The 17,186-nt window shown below is 43.5% G+C and overlaps 1 protein-coding gene across 3 annotated transcripts; it reads left to right on the top strand.

The window, feature by feature from the left end:
* Nucleotides 1–1,450: 1,450 nt before the first annotated feature.
* C14H19orf12 (chromosome 14 C19orf12 homolog) lies at nt 1,451–11,230 on the top strand. 3 transcript variants are annotated; one of them, XM_005526393.3, is made up of 4 exons: nt 1,451–1,566; nt 3,462–3,568; nt 7,826–8,002; nt 10,122–11,230. In XM_005526393.3, the coding sequence occupies exons 2-4, from the start codon at nt 3,550–3,552 to the stop codon at nt 10,382–10,384; spliced, it is 459 nt and encodes a 152-aa protein (XP_005526450.2). In that variant the 5' UTR covers nt 1,451–1,566; nt 3,462–3,549; the 3' UTR covers nt 10,385–11,230. The 3 variants fall into 3 exon arrangements, with proteins under 3 accessions (XP_005526450.2, XP_087918363.1, XP_014110912.1); XM_088062237.1 differs by lacking the exon at nt 1,451–1,566 and adding an exon at nt 3,331–3,349; XM_014255437.2 differs by lacking the exons at nt 1,451–1,566; nt 3,462–3,568 and adding an exon at nt 4,027–4,200.
* The last annotated feature ends 5,956 nt before the right edge of the window (nt 11,231–17,186 follow it).

The following is a 17,186-nucleotide window of genomic DNA, read 5'->3' as shown; positions in this document are numbered from 1 at the left end:
CTGCATTTTCGATTTCTGAACAAGGAATGAATGGGAGATGGTTTATCTTAAATCAGAAATTAAATCATAATGATGTCTGTTTACAAAGACAGAAACCTCTGTTATTAAACCATTCTTGAGGAAATGGCAGCATTTTTAACATTTGGCAGTAACTTTTCCAAGGCTGTACTGGTATTAGGAACCAGTGTGATATTTCAGGAGCCATATGTGACACAGCTGTTTTAATGCTCGTTTGATTGCTCCTGGTGCTCTTTCAGACTAGCACGCTGCACGTTACTGAGCTGGGGACTGAAACAAACCTGGATGACAAGAATGCAGAAGTGTCCTGACATTAAATTCTCAGAGTAGGGCCAGGCACGTCTGTGGCAGGCAGCCCCTTTCCTCCTTCTTTATCCCAGCTCAGATGGGATTGGGATGTTCTGTTCCACAGCCATGTTCCTAAAATCATACCATCATAGAATGGTTTGGCTCAGGAGACCTTGAGGAACATCTTGTTCCAACCACCTGCCATGGGCAGGGACACTTTCCACAATCCCAGGTTTCTCCAAGCTCTGTCCAACCTGGCCTTGAGCACTTCCAGAGATGGGGCAGCCTGTCCTTCCCTATTGCAGTGCCTCACCACAATCAAAGGATTTTTTCCTAATGAAAGCAATGACAGGGAGGTGTCTTTACCAACTAACTGTGGGCCTGCTGGTAGATAAAGCCAGATACTGAGAGGTGAAAAAGCAATGAGGGAAAACAAATTCCAGAGGAATTCCACTAATTGACACAGACTGCTGCTCATCCAAGGCCATGCTAAATTCCTGGACTTAGAGAAAAAGATCAGGATACACATTAGAAGGGGGTCTGTATTAGGCAGTTCAGGAAGTCTGTAGCTTGCAAGCATCTCAACCACTGGGGAAAGACGGGGGAAATGCAGCTGGGATATTAGGATAAAAAGGAGGCTGCATCCTTTAGAAATTTGAGAGACCCCAAGGCCTCTCCCTTTATTCAAAGAAAGCTACAGAACTTTATTTACTCCTCTGTCTCCTTTTTAGACATAAAACTCTGGCATCGTGAAGTAATTTCCTGACACTAATCCCTAATCTCAACCTGCACTCTCTCTGTCATTGTGAACCCATTCCCCCTTGTCCTATCACTACATGCTCTAGTAAATCGCCTTGCCCCATCTTTCCTCTAAGCTCCCTTCATGCACTGGAAGGCCACAGTTAGGTCACCCCAAAGCTTCTCTTCTCCAGGCTGAACGCTCCCAACTCCCGCAGCCTTTCCCCACAGGAGAGGCGCTCCATCGCTCTGAGCAGCCCGGGGCCCGCTCCGGACAGAGGCCGTGTCCAGCCGGGTCTGTCCCAGCCGCGCTGCGGCTCCTGGGGCGGGCGGAGGCGGCGGCTCCCGGCGGCGGAGCAGGCGCGGAGGCCCCGCTGCCCAGGCCCCGCTGCCCAGGCCCAGCGCCCCGCGGCACCCGGCGGAGCTGAGGGCGGGCCGAGCCGGGCCCTCCGCGGGGCCCCTCCTCCAGCGCCAGCGCTGCTTCCAGCCCGGCCGGCGGAGAGCCGGGCGCTGCCGGCGGAGGTAGGCGGGGAAGAGGGGGAGACAAAGCAGGGCTCGGCGGGGCGCTGGAGGGCTCTGTCGCTGAGCTCCGTCCGTGAGGGCTCCGCGCCGCCGGCCCGCGGGGCTCGCGTGTGCGGCCGCGCCGCCGCGGGGAGCGAGCGCCGGGGGAGCCCCTGCGGCCGGGCCCGCGCCTCGGGCCGCGCTGCGGGCGCGGCTCTCATGCCCCCAAAGACTTCAGGCCGCGCTGAACCCGATTCAGCTGCACAGAATCCCCGAGTCATTGTGGTGGGAAGGGAGCTCTGAGATCGTCCAGGCCAACCCTCCCGCCCCGGCGGGGTCACCCCGAGCAGGTGACAGGAAAGCGTCTAAGTGCGTTTCCAATGAATATCTCATTTCTCCAAGTCACACTGCGGCTGGAACAATGCTTCAGCAGTAGTAAACCTGAAATTGACAAGCAAATAAATAAAGAAATAGCTATAGTGTAATTAAATTTCGGCTATTTGAAAGGATTTATAATTACATTTTATGCTCAGCCTATTCTAGTCATAACATTTTTAATAAATTTTAAAACATTCAGAACATGTTGATTAATTTTAATGAGATGAAATTTTATGTTTTTGCAATGAGTCAGGGAAAACATCTTTAATTTTCAGGCTTAGTTCAGATTTTGAAGATATCACTGCCGTGTGCTGTGCTGAGTACCTCTACAGGGGAAGAGCTCTGCTGTTTGTGTTTCTGAGTGTCAGCCCTTTCTCTTACCTGAAAGTCTGATTATTGGCTTCAGTATCAGCTGGCTGATGAAAGTGACCTGTAACTTCTTGAATATAGCCTTCAAAATAGAGAAACTAGCTAGGAGATGGGGGGGTGGGGGAATCACTCTTAGTTTATAATTAGAAGAACTGTGAATAGGTCTATAAAAATTCAAGGGCAGAGGGAGTTATGGCCAGTCTTTCACGGATGCTTTGTAATTTAACAGACCAGGTAAGCGGGGTATCCTAAGTGCCTAGACAGGTTAGGTGCCAAATTTCCTTTTATCTCAGTGGCATGAGATCATTCCCTGCATTTTTAGGCATCTAAGAACCTTGTAAAATCAGCTTCTAGGTCCTTAGAAGTAGTTTAATCATCTAATGAGTAAATATGTTACCTCTTGTGTTAAATAAACCAGTTAAGTGCTTTGATTATATTACATGCTTTGATAAATACACAGAAGAAGAGCAATACTCTTAAGGTCTCAGTTCTTACAAAACAATATTAAAATGCTCTTTTATGCATTTCAATTGAATCCAGGTTGTCTAGCAAATACAAGACTTTCTTACCAACTCCTTTAAACTAAAATCTGAGTAAATATATAGTTAGTAACATATTATTACAGTAAATAATTGTAGATATAGTGAATGCTTATGGTTAGGAAAGAAGAGTATGAAATGGTGAGGTGAGAATGGCAGTAAGCATATTTTAACCTTTATCCCACCAAGCAGGAGTAAGCCCTTTCTAAGCAAAATAAATGAAAGTTGCAAATGCAGAGCAGGTTCAAACCTGCTGTATTTACTAGTTACTGATGCCAATCATGATTTATATCAGACAGACCACCTGCTTTGTGGGTTTCAAGTACTAGACCAGGCTCTAAAGGTAGGATTTTCAGAAAGTGATGATTTAGGAGCCAGATGTTGCTCACGCTTACAGGATGTGTATGGACCAGTGATGAGATAGTCTTCCTTTGCAGATGGGAATATCTTGAGTCCCTATCTGTTCACCAGCTGTTACTGAAATAATTGATGGACTTCTGGCCTATTTTATCAATCAGGTGACATCTTGCACACTGTTTCTTGTGAAGCCATGTTCTTTAGTCTGTCTCAGTGTCTGAGTACCTTGTGTTTGGATTTGCTCCAGTGCTGTTCTCTTATTTCTTGTAAAAGGTGCAGGACACACAGAGCTGTCATTGTATGGTTGAGACAGAAGAAATTATTGCCTCACATTCTTGTTCATCACCATATAGTGTCCACCATGATACAGACAGCTCCAGGTAAGAGGGCTTAACTCTATATCTTCACAGCCTGGTGGGTTTGGGATGTGCAGTGTGGGTGGGTTTTTGTGCTGTGTACATGCATGTGGCAGAGATGTTCACTCAGTTACCTCAGTGAGAAGCTGTAAGGAGCAGTGAGGACAGCTCGGTGGTGGGGCAGGCTGGGTGCTGTTGAGAGAGGCTCCTGTGTGGACATTTGGGAAGGGGCTCATTTTTCTCTAAGTGGGAGAGTGAGCTGAGGGATAGGAGGGTTTTTGCTTGTCTGAAGTCATCATTTGGTGAAGGCGGAAGTAGGGTGAGGAGATGGGAATGTTAAACTGGAAAGAGCTGAAATGAGCTTTACACCATAGAGTTATCTGAGGACCCTCTTCAATTATTTGTATTTGCAGGACTTTCAATGAGTTGGGTACGATGTAATTGTTTTAATTCCTTTAATTATTCTTAATTTTTCTTCAGCATTTTTCTTCTCAAGAAAACCTGCTGGTCGCAGGTTCAAAGTTGAGGTATTGTAACATGATTTTACCATTCCCTTTGGATGGAGAGAGCAGGAGCATTGCTCACTTTGTTCCCCTGCCCTTGGGGTGAAAGTGAGAGAGAGAGCATCACCTAAACTACAGAATCTAAGACTTGGGGTGAGTGTCTGGGGGGACCACAAAGACATAAGGAAAGCAGCCATTGAATTGCAACAGAATAAAAACATTGCACAGCAAAGCTTGGTTTCTCAGCAACTTCACGTTCTAGAACTCTTGGGTTTGTTTTTTTCCCTTGAGATGCTGAAGATTCTTGGTACCATGTGAAGTCAGTAGGAGCTATGGGGACTTAGCACCTTTGAAAGCTGTGCATAATTTTATGGATGTTGACATTTCTATCCCTTCATTAGACCAAATCCAGTATTTTACAATCCTGGTGTTTCCTAATGTCTGGGTGAATTCACTAGGGAACAGTTTGGTGCTAGAATCAAATTGCACATTAAGTTACTTGTCAGTTACAACATCAGAGTTTATGAATGTTTTTGGCTGTCATGTGATTGTACCTCTAACACACAAAGTTTACAGTTCCTTCTGTGCTGTTCTGGGGTAGGATCCTTGCTCCTTTGTAGCACCACTGGCATTTTGCAACATGCAACATGCCTATCTTCCTCTTCTGCTTGCTTGTGATTCTGATCAATGGGTTGATGTCAGATGCAACTTTGTGCACATTCTTGTAGTTGGCTTCTTACAGACCTTACCAGTCTGTGAGCTGTCAGAGGTTTGCAGCTGCTTTATAAGCCTTTTGTTTGTCTTCCTGAGTGAGCTGGCTGGCTGCTGACAGTCATTTAGTTGTTTTTTTCGTGGGCGCTGCTTATCCTAATAGCAGGTTAAACACTTTTGTGGTGTATCTGTGCTGCAACTTGTTAGTGTATTGTCAAAATATCCTTTAATGGCCTGTGGTGTGTGGTTAAATAAATATCTGCTCACTGAAAATTGCCTGATTGATCATCTTGATTCTTAATTGGAACTTAATTGAATTTTTTCAAGGAATTCATAATTCTATGTGCCAAAAGTAGGAATCTGGGATTACTTTACATGTTAGGACATGGTTTATGCTTCAGTGCTTCTACTAGTGGTCTGTATGTAGCAAAAGTCTTAAAAACCCTTCTGTGTGCTGTCCCTCAGGTGTTCACTAATGTTCTCTGCAGGACTTAAATTATAGTGAATATGACAAGAGTTTATAGAAATATTTGTTAGAGTTTGGAGAAAATGAGTGCTCCTTGTAAAGTCTTTGAGAGTTTTGGGTGTGATGCTCACATCCAGAATTAAGCAGGAGCCACTCTGCTATGCCAAGCACCTTGTTCAGTCAAGCCAAAAAAGCCCAAATAAATGTTAATTTTGTGAGTAGAAATTTCCTTTGGGGAAATTGTGAGGGGAGTGAAATGGTCAGTAATTTAGTATGAGAAAACTACTTTCAGTTTCTTAAGTCCCAGTAAGTTTCTGCCTTATCTTGAGGCTGATTAATGAGTTACCAATGTGCTTGCCACAAATTCGTTTGCAGAACACCAGACAGCAGTGTGAGTACTACTTTCATTATGCTCTGGATATTTTTAAACTTTAAGTCAACTGCACTTTGAAGCTAGTTATTGCAGAGTGTTTTATTTGACCAGAGAAGCCAGGGTAGCTGGTCACCTTTGCCATGGCACCGTGAGTGTTGGCGGTGTGGAGGATGGTAATGCAGGTGGACTTTGGGCAGCCAGCTTCAACCCAGTGCAGGAAGCTTGTGCTTCAGCTGTGGGCATGTCTGCTCAAAAAGCATCATTTCCCATCTCTTACAATTAAATTGCTTTAGGAAATTGTATCAGTTTGAGGGGGCAAAGCTGATCTCTTACTATCAGTGAGAGCCCTGTGTTATCAGCTCTCCTACTTGCGTTGTCCCACCCGTGCTGCAGAACCTTCATGCTCTGGAGAACTTATTGTGAGACATTCACTGAATTTAGCCCAGAGAAGAGATGGAAATTGATTTCAGCACATTGTGCTAGTCCGAGAACATGCCACAGAGGTGAAGCACAAGCACAAATCAGTTTCTGAGAGGAAGGAGTGAATCCTGCAGCACTTCAGACTGTTCAGGGTTTGTGTGAATGTCACTCTAGGTGGAAAGCTGCTCACCTTTTGTTAGAAAGGTAAAAACAAACACTTCATTGTCTCATTTTCCATCATTCCCAGGCCTGGCATGGGAGCTGTACCAGTTGTGTATTTTGGGGGTTTTTCCCTACTGCTCTAGGACAGACAGAGCATGTGTTCATTACTTGGAGCTCGAGCCCTATTGAATGAGATTATTTGTAGCTCTGGAAGCAGAGTGTGTCACTCTGCTGTCACTAGCCAGCACACACTGCCATTCTGAGTCACTGCTGTGTCACCAGCCTGCCAAAAACCCAAAAGCAGCAGTGGTAAAATGATGAACTTGGATGTTTTCTTTAGACTGGCACAAAGATGAATGAAGTAGTGAGAGAAATCAACTATTTGATGAATTTCCTACTGTGCCTCTTTGCAGCTATGGAGCATATGTGGTCCCTTCCCAAAACCAAGACTTTTGTTCAGTGTCAGCAGTGCTTGGATCCTGCCGTGACATGGGTGATTTGCAGTCAGCCATTTTAGTGCAAAAGAAAGCTTTCTCTGTTGCAGTAGTTAATTTTTAATATGAAAAATAGTGTGATACCACTCCACTTTTGCTTTGCACTGAGGAGATCTGTTCAGGAAAGACTCTAAAACAGGTTGGTTTGGGCTGAGAAAGTATTGCATACACACAGGGATAAGAGGTTTTCTAGAGGTTGAAAAAAAAACCCAAATGCTCATCTGTTCTATAGTGCTGACATTACATGTACAATAAGAAATCTGCAACTTGTGTATATGTGATTTTATTTTTAATCCTATTGGATACTTTTTGTTTGTTTTTGATTATCCTTGGAAGCCCTTTCCTCAGCTGAGGCGCATGGTGGGAAGTATTTACGTAATGAGCAGCAGCAACAAGTGAATGAGGTGAAGTTTTGGTCTCAGAGTGCTTGTTCTCTGGGACAGATCTCTGTCCCTTGCTGAGAGCATGTGACAGCATTTTACAAGCTGGGGTCCTGAGTCTTTGCTTCATCCTACATGAGACTGTTCTGGCATCTCTGCTCTGAGTCCTGACTGCCTTATCCATCCACCCCTACATTTCTGATGGCCTGACTCAAGAGCACCCTGAGCACTACATGTCCCAGTACCAGCTCTCTCCTCCAACACTTCCTCAGGGACTTCTTGGTTGCTACAGACAACTTCTGAAATCAACATGAGTATTTAAACATGTAACAAAGCAGGGAGAAGAACTGATATGTGAAAATAATTAACTGATTTGTGGTAAAAATTAGGACAATAAGAAGATACCTGAGAGATTTGTCAATTATGATCTACTAGTTGTGGTATAGTGAAGCTCTGTCTTTTTTCTGGAGCTTTGTGTGATGCTGAACACACATGAGAGCTGCTCAAGCCAAAAGCAATGTACTGAAGAATTTGATATTGAATTTGTCATAAACCTGTTTTTTTCTTATCTAACCTGAGATCTCATTGGCAGTTTCAATAACCTTCAGTAATTACTGTAAAGAGTTGTTTTCTGAGAATCGAAACAGAAAGCAAATACAATTTCCTGTGTTTGACCTTAAATACCAGGGTTTTGTTCCACTCAAATTCATTTAGCAGCTGGGTTTAGTCTCAGTTGCAGCGGTCAAAAGATAAGTTACAACATCTTCTGCAGGATTTGGACTCGCCGAGATGCCGATCCGTGTTGATGATGTGATGGCACTGCTCAGCCATGTTGCCAAGGTGAAGGGCATGAAAGCTGCTGTCACACATTCTGGCCGAGGAGCTCTGCTGACAGGAGCATCAGCCTTTTTGGGGGGGCTGCTGGGAGGCCCACCTGGAATTGCTGTCGGTAAGTGTGCTTTGCTTTGGGAACGAGAGGGTGGTTAAATCCCTGAGTGAAGAAATGAGGAGGTTTGAGTAGGAGGTGTGGGTTGAAGGAAAGGAGCAGTCAGTATTGAGATTTTCTGCTGTGATGCGGGGGTGAAGGTGAATAAGCCTTAGCATGGGGCAGGATCATTTTCCAAATTGGTTTACTAAAAATTATGCTTATTGCTGTATTTTAAAAGCTCCTGATATCCACGTCCTGATGAACTTGGTTTTTATCTGCTAGTTTCATTATTCCCTGTCACTTTGCTTTTCTTCTTGTTACGGAAAGTTACAGGAAAGGCAAAGTCTAATAGTAAAGAATTGTCTCTCCTCTGGAATTAAGAGTTGTCTAGTTTGGAAGCTGCCTTGTCACTGAAGGCATCTGAGCCCTTGAATGTTGAGCAGTTGAATGTCCTGTGAGCAGTTGCAGGAATTTCACAGGCTTAGTGATTCTGGAGTGAATTGCAGTGTGTTTTCATCAGGTTGAGTTACAAAAACAAGCAAATAACGGGAGGAGTGATACCAGAAAATGCAAAGTGCAGCTGTGTATTTACTCCTATTACAGGTACAAAACTTAATTAATAGCCAGAATAATATTTTGACAAATATATGACTGAAGTTATCAGGAACAGAGAAGGGAAATTTAGCTTATGTAAAAACTTCATAAGCTTAAAATCTGAAGTAAAGGTAATAATGGAAGTGGCCTCATTCTTGAGTGAGATGAAGAGAAATACTGAAGTTATTCTTGGATGTATTTTCTCTTTTAAGTGTTTAAGCTTTCATAGTGTCTCCCAGTCTTGCTTGATGTTCTTTAGCCACTGAGGAAGGCACTGGAACAAGTATACCTATTACTTTATACTGAAAGTATACAATAATAAGCATATATAATAAGAGTAATAAGTACTAACTGAACTAAAAGCCATGACTCAATTACTGTGCAACTAAATCACAACCCTCTCATTTGACTTTTAAACTTGGAAAAGTAAATAAGCCAAATAACTTTAGGACAGTTAGAGAGACATTTACAATCAAGTGCACTTTCATTTGCTCAGACAGCCTGGATAGGTGTGGGACTGGGTGGCCAGGGTTGTCCCTCTTGCTGCTTTGCACCAGGAATGTGGATGAGGTACCTGCCATGTGCAGCATTGCTGGAGAAGCTTGCAGTCATCGTGCTTCCCAAGGACTGCCTGCTCTGAGCACAGTGGACTATGGGCTTGTTGCTTGGGGAAAAAAGTGTGATTGTGTAACAAATCTTGTCTCGATGGACGAGGAGCTTAGACATCAATACTTCCAGTGGCTTTTGCATTAAGTGCCCCTAAATCAGTTATTGATGTTCTCATAAAAATCCCTTGAAGATGAATTCAGCCATCGTAGGCTTTCAAGTATTTTTGTGGTATCATGGGGAAAATTGCGAACTGAGTAAAAGCTGCAAATTAAGAATTTTTGTCTAATGAAAAACTGCATCCCTGTGAGTGCATAGGTGACTTTGTAGGAACAGTTGCTGGGGTGGCAGTTTTGGTGGCAGGGTCAGTTCTGCCAGCTCTATTGTGAGAGTCACTTCTTTGCCTTCCTTGCCTTCCTGTGCATGGGGTGTGCATGTGGTAGGTGAAAGCCTGAACGTGTCTAATGGGTTGGGTCTCTGAGCACCTGCAGGGGTGGGCTTCATGTGTGTAGGAGGCTGCAATGTGTGACTCTTAAAGAAGCAGAAAGCTTTGATCAGTCTGGGAGTATCTAGTAAGAGATTATGACACTGATAAGGCCACTGATGTTCTGGTGTTTTCCTTGAGCAAGGTTTTATTTGGTAGTAGAGCTTACCCTAAGAGAGCGTCCCAGGGAGTGTTTTGTTTCTGGTTTCTAGCCTGAAGATATTAGTGTTGATTGTATAAAGGGGTTTCTTTATGATTATTGTGGATGTAAAGAGCTTTTAAAATCCTTTTTGGTACTTTGGATTTCATGTATAAATCTAGTTAAAGCAGACACATATACAACTCTATGTTGATTTCTAATCAAGGTGGGAACATTGTTGGTGAAGGCTGTGGATAGAATTTCAGGCTTTAACATTAACTGGTAAAGAGTAATGGTTGATTCACTGTCTTTCCTAGGAGGAGCAGTGGGTGGATTGCTTGGATGGGTAACTTCTGGAAAGTTCAAGTCAGTCCCTGAGATTTTAATGGAATTGCCTGCTGCTGAGAAGCAGAAACTCTGTGCTGAAGCCATGGCTGTTGTCAAGAACTTACACTGGACTGATGCTGCTCAGCTGATTGGTTTTGTAATGGCAAATCCTACTCTCACAGACAAGGTGTTAAAAGTGCTGACCACTTACCTTACCAATGAAATAAAAGCACAAATCAAGTATGGAGAATAATCCTCTGCAGAGCAGGATTTTTATGCTGGAACAAATTTTACTCCGATAGTTGCAAATCTTCAACACAACAATTACTAATTATCAGTACTAATTATAAATATATGCTGAACTAAGTAATTCTGGGGTGTTTGGTCTTGGTGTTTGGGGTTTTTTTAATTTTTATCATTATCATTTTTTATTTGTGTGGATTTATAAAGATAATATTAGGTTACTGCATTATCCTGACATTGACTTGCTCTGTTTTGAGAGTTTTTGAGAGTCTGTTTTGCTCCAATTTTGGATTGCTCTGCACTAGGACTGATTCAAAACACTGAAGGGAATCATTCTGCTCTTAGGCCAATGTGCCACTTGTGAAAATATTCAAATTTTTAGGAGACTTGGTTCTATTTGTTGAAGTGCTTTGACTTTTTTCCCCTGTGAATGATGGATAAGATGCCAAAGTAGCTGGGGCACTTTGAAGAATTTTACCTCTTGTTTGTTTCAGCCCTGCAAAGGAAAGTTTTGTTATGAAGTATGTTACTCTACTGTGAATTTCAAGGACACAATCCATACTTTGTTAGTCACATTTTTATTGTAATTCTTGAGTTATCTTTTTATGTAAGAAGTGAGCAAATACTTAAACAAGATTTCAAGTAACATGAAAACAAACTGTGAATACTGTCAATTCAATTTTCACCGAGGTCCTGTGCCCTAGAACCGGGAGGGGGTGGCAAGCATTAAAAAAATGTGGAGCTGAATCTTCCAGTTTTACATTAGTCCCAGGATTAAGGTTGTCATTTCAGCATTGGTTTCTTGATTGAGTCTGTACAGCTGGTCCTCTGTTTTCATTAAAGTATTCATAAGAAGCCTCATAGTGATCTGTGTGTTGCTTTAAATTAAATGAATCCTTTAAGAGCTCAGGCAGACCTGTAGTGGGCACCCAGCAGTTGGCAGCAGCAGTGCTGCTGGGGTGGGGTGATGTGCCAGCACCAAATGCCATGGTGCTGAATGTCCCAGCCACTTGTTCACACTGGGTTTCAAGGCACTCGTAAGACAAGTTTGTAGGTATAAATATGTTCAGGTGTGCCTTCTTTTTATGTAAAGCCAAGAGAAACTGCTCTGACAAGTTCATTTTTTTGCCTAAAATAAAGATCTATCTGTGTGTGTGTGATGATGTTTCTACAAGTTAAGGTTTAAATGGTAAAGCTTTAAACTCAGAAACTGCTGTTGCATGCATTTGATCAATTTACTTCTGCAGGTACCATTTGCCTTTGATAAATTCAGTGGAGTGCAGGGCAGTGACTGTTCCCAGCATTTGATATCACTTCTTCATTAATGTGAAAAGGAGGTGGAAATGAATGGTAAGTGGGCACTCCTAACCTTGTCAGAGTTTCATAATGCCAAGCCTGAAATCAGTGGGGTTTCAGTTTCATTGGCAGATTACACATGCTGCAACTTTTAAAAGATTTTAAAAACTTTATTCATGTAAAAATACTACTTTTATGAATCCAGTAACTTTTATTTGCAATTTTCTGGTTATTTCACAAATTAGATTCAGTCTTTCCAAAACAATACACTGCTAGCAGTGGCAGATGATTGAACAATCCAGTGGGATGGAGTTGACATCCTATGCTCAGCTGTTCAAACCCGGAAAGAACGGAGTTGACGATTGTAAAGCAGGCCATAGGAAAAAATGGGGATTCCACTTCATCTGTGATAGTATTTAGTATTTAAACAGACCTTTACAAGTTTCAGACATCAATATCATGACCCCCATTTTACAAGTATTCATAAATTTGGGCCCAAACATAGGTAGTGAATTGATTTTTATCACTTGTTTCAGTGTAATAGATGTGGATGGAGTTCAGATCATTTTACCCTGATCCTTTGCTCTCCTGTGATACTCTATGAGTATTCTTTGAAATGCTTTTTATTATACCCATAGAAATTGTAAACCAATTAGAACGACGCTCTTTTAGCCTTCATTGTGGTATAAAAGGGGCGTGTGTCATATGGATTGCAACAGAACTCGGGTCCAAGCAGTTCAGAGTTCTGTACAGACCAGGTGTAACTTATGCCAAGCCCCACTTCTGCTGAGCTGCTGGGAAGCTTTATGGCAGAGGAGCATGCTCTTAGTCATTACAATAAATTTAACTTCTAGAGGTATTCAGATGACTGGAGTAGAGAAGAAGAACCAGAACAAAGGAATTGAATTCCATTTGTTCTCTGTATATTTAACAGGTTTGATGATCTTAGAGCTCCTTGGAAGGTGGCAGGTTGCTGTTTTCAAAGTGGCAGCAATAGGTCTGGAGACTGATCTGAAACACATTTCACTACTGGAAATGGAAGAACAGAAATGAGCTCAAGTGCTCGTCTCATGTGAGTTTGGACTTAAGAGAATTAGGAAATGACCACTGCTGGTAGATGCCCTGATACTGAACTGCTGAGGGAGAGAATGAGCATGGCAGCCACAAAGATGTTGTTGTTTGTGTTTCAGTGCTTTATAACAATTTATTTTGCTGAATGCTGCAGGAAGAGCAAATTGCATCTTTAGAGCTCTAACTGCAGCCCCATGCTATCGTATTGAGGTCACCATGATTTTTGATCTGTAGCCTTAAGTGGGAATTTGGGCGAGTTAAAAGCACCCTTCGGCAGATTTGATCATCTGAGGGAGAAGAGCAGCTGCACAAGAGTGTTTTAATATCCATCTGTTGCTGTTCTTTGGTAGAGACATGGCTGTCCACCACTGCATCCCTTGTTGGTGTTGGAAACAGCCACAGGCGGGGGATGGCATCTTCTGAAATCCATTCCAGCTGCATAATGTCCAGGCTGAGTGTGAGGCACTGCCATTGCCTTGGAAACGAGGTAAGACAGTGCCAGCAGTTTTGGGAAGCAGCTGAAAGAGTCACTGTGGGGAGATGTACATATTTATATAAAGAAACCATCTGCGATGCTGATTATTAACCTGGTTTGGTTGTAGATGTGACAGAATCAAGCTAGGTTTTCACTGGCAGATGGTGTATTTTTAGTTAAAAATTCTTTTTTCTTTTTTTTTTCTTTGTTTTTTCGTTTTTTAGCTTTCTGATTTCAAAATAGAAAGCAACACAAAGTGTTCTGTTAGCAAGGACAGGGAATAGATATGCTTTTTTAAAAGGCAGTCCTGAATTCAGATACAGATTAGTAATTGAGATGTGCCATCTAGTGGCAATTATATTAATTCTTAAACTCAGCCTCTCAAGGCTGCCTCAGTATCTGGATAACACAGTTAGTCACCTTTTTCTAAGTAAGGTTGCATTATTTTTTTGCTCTTGCTCTGTCAAATTTCTAGCTTTTGTGAATTTGTATTACACTAAAAGTATCAGCCCAGCTACAGACCAGACTAGAATTTATATGCATTCCCTGCTGAAGTTGGCTCTTTGGTGATTATCATATGTGAGCTGTAACAGCACAAATATTTACTGCAGCTGCATGTCACATTTAATTACAGTGAGAAAATACAGAATCAGGCAGAGGAGGGCAGTTTACTTCTTGATTACTGAAGGACAAGTGGATTTTGTGAGCTGAGCAGCAGCCAGTTTGTAAAGGCAGACTGTCCACAATGGAACTGGCAAGCCAGTGAGGAGTTTGTTACCTGGAGGGCTGCATTTCCTTGTGCCCCACAAAGGAGGGTGGCTCTTGGCTCAGCCTGTTCACATCCCATTTGTCACATCATCTCTCACCTCTTAGGCAGTATGAAAAGTAACAGGGATTAGCATTCCGTGGGCAGCTTTTCCAAGGACAGCCTCTCTCCGTGCGGGGCTGCACACCCACACCTGCAGAGGGCTTTGCTGGGCAGAGCATTCCCAAAGAGACGGTCTCCTCTCTCCCAGGGCTGCTGGCAGGAGGGGGTGCTGTGCAGCCATCTGTGCGGGGGCACACACGCGTGTCCTTGTCCTTCCTTTCCAGGGTGACTGCTGCCCTGCCCGTGCCTGCTGGCTCCGGCCAGGCTGGAGAGCTGCTCTGCTGCCTGACACCTTTATGTCACCCCCAGGCTGGGGGCTCCATGTCCTCCTGCAGCAGTAGCTTGCTGGATGGCTTGGGACACTCACCCAGCTTCCCCTGGGTGTGAGGGGGTGAGGACAGCACCCAGCTGCTGCTGGGGGGCTGTGTGAGCTGGCTGATGGTAACAGTGGGGTGCAATACTGCCAGCGTGCTGTTAGCGTTTGTTTCTCAGCATCATCTCAGATGGTTCCAGCAGTGTGGTGGGTGGTACTGTGTGCTGTAGCCTGGTTACAGGCTACTGTGCCCTGGCAGAACTCTTGCCTTTCTCATCATTTATTGCCCCTCACAATTTATAGCTCCTGCCATATGTGCTCCAGCACGTGGGGCACAGGTGGGGTGGAACGTCTGCCATCACCTGCTCCCACCAACATTCACCTCTGCAGGGAGGAAACCCTGTGCTTCAGAGGGCTGGGTGGGCCAGGATAGCTGCTCTTTTGAGGTACAATTCTGCTTAGCACACATGGCATAAAGCTGTTGAGACCCAGTGTGTGTCCACGTTTCTTTCAGATGACACCCTTCTGATGATTGCAACCCAGAGGAGGTGAGCATGCCTTTTCTCTCTTTGGCTGGTTTACAGGAAATTAGGGCTACCGAACTCACTGAAAGATTACAGGAAGGGGATTGTAGTATTCAGAGTCATTAAGCAATTTGATTTTACACAGCCATACTCTCATGGCATACCTGCTTAGAGGGTCTGGCCAGTTTTACTTGTGCACTTGGAGGATGAGTCAAATCCTCACTTCATTTCCTGGTTCTTGATTGTCAATGATTAGCCAAGTTTTTGGACAAATCTTCTCTTTATTTTAGGATATCTTTTATATCCTACTGCTGCTGCCTTCCTGTGAGCCCCTTGGCCTGTTGGGCCGACAGGAAGACTGGCATATGTGGCTTGCTGAAACTCCTGCGACTGTGCTGCTGTCAGTGCAGGGCCTTGTTCAGGAGCTGCCTGCGCTGTGTTCTCACTAGTGTGGGGCCCTCTGGGGCTGGGCAGCAGGAGTGAATCCTCCATTTGATGCAATGGCATCCCTCACTATCCAGAGAGGCCTCTCTGATAATTGTTCTGGTGCTTTCACATACACACACTTCCAATCACTTGTTCCAGAATTAATATTCCTGTTAAAAACTGTGCAGATTCATGTGGATATTAAATGTTCCTGTTCTTTTCCTGCAGCAGCTCCAGCAGTGCTCGCTGGTGACACGGGGCAGGCCCAGGGGTTTGATCCTGTGTGGCTGCAGTGGTAGGACCTGCTGAGCTCCATCTTCACCAGCGGTTTGGCAGCGCTGGTGCAGCCAGAGGATGTAAAAGCAATGCGTTTTTCCCCCCAACTAAAAGCTCTTACAATAGCTTACACTGTCTCTGCTTGATCAGCTGATGTATAACTCCAGACTAATTGAGTAGCAGCCTTTCAGCTGGGTTGGAAAGCTTTTAAAAAACCAAAGGCCTTTGCATTGAAGTGAACTAAAGCTATTAGCCCCTAATTAAAACATGAGGTTTCATCTTTACCTTTCTAGACATCACAGAAATCTATGTATTTTTCAGGCTGTAAGCCAGAAATCAAACATTCATCATGTAATTGCAGTAAGTGTGGGCTAATACTTCTCATTAAGTGTGATTTATGAATTCCAGAATCGCCTACGAGGTAAATATATAAAATTATTCTGAAGTCTGCAGAAATGAAGGTATTCATTTCTTTGGATGACTGTTCAGAAGGAAGAATTTAATGTGAACATTACAGCTTTCAACATTCAGTACAGACACTGCATTTGGACACCTGTACCTTTGCCGTTCCCTCCAAGTCACTGCTCGTCTTTCACCCGAGCTCACCCTTCAGCTGTCAGCAGGGAGAGCAGTGTGGCTTTGAGGCAAGCCCATTCTGCCGGGCCTTAGAAGATCTATCACCTTCTCTGGCTCTTCTGCTTGTTTGCTGGGTGACCTTGAGTAACTCCTCATCTAGATCCTGAATGCGCTTTTTGTTAAACACTTTGTAATCTATCAGTAGGAAATGGTGTGTTACAGAAATGTGATAGCTCTGTTCTATAGCTAACCAATCTCTGATCCTGCAGTCAAGACACGGGCATCAAAGAAGGAATGTAATAAATGTTAGTAGAGGTTCACAGCAATCAGGACAAAGAAGAAACTGCTAAGTTTTGAAATGTAGCAACTTTCTTTGTGGCAGGGGAGTGGAAGATTTACACTGATGTTTGACCTTAACTAATTAGACCCTGTACAGGAGTGTCTAACAGGATGCAAATGTTTTGTATTCCTTATTTCCTGCTCAGCTTCAGTAGGCAGGAGTGATTTAGGGTGAAATTAAATCTGTCCTATGCTCTGACATGCTGCTTTGGAGTAGAGCACTCTCAGATGACTTTGTGCATGTAATCTGCAGACAGAATGAAGGGTTTGTTATTTCTGTATCAGTCAGTGAGACATGATGAATAATCTTTGTAATTTGGGTTCATTCTAAACACACAAAAGCTTTGAAGGTCTTATTTTTACCTCACCCTGCTGCAGCTCCCTGAGCAGCTCCTTGTGCTGAGATATTAAGGCAAAATAATTGGAGAAGCAGAATCTGCTCCTGAACATTTACAGAGATCTGCGTGTTTGCAGTGGGGGAGACCATGGAGCCAGTGGAGGTGTGTGTTTAGCCTCAACTACACCTCCCCGGGTGCTGGCATTTCCTCACAGCTGGAGGAGATCTGCCTCTCCTTACAAAGTGGGTAAAGCCTGGCCTGGCTCTAGGTAAACTCATTCTTCTGATATTGGTATAGATTTCCAAAATTA

The sequence above is a fragment of the Pseudopodoces humilis genome, chromosome 14 (genome assembly GCF_049639895.1).
Source record: "Pseudopodoces humilis isolate 2021_Gansu_Grassland_sample_001 chromosome 14, ASM4963989v1, whole genome shotgun sequence".
Lineage (NCBI taxonomy): Eukaryota > Metazoa > Chordata > Aves > Passeriformes > Paridae > Pseudopodoces > Pseudopodoces humilis.
Note: the sequence above shows the minus strand (reverse complement) of the source record. Positions and strands in the feature narration are given on the sequence as shown.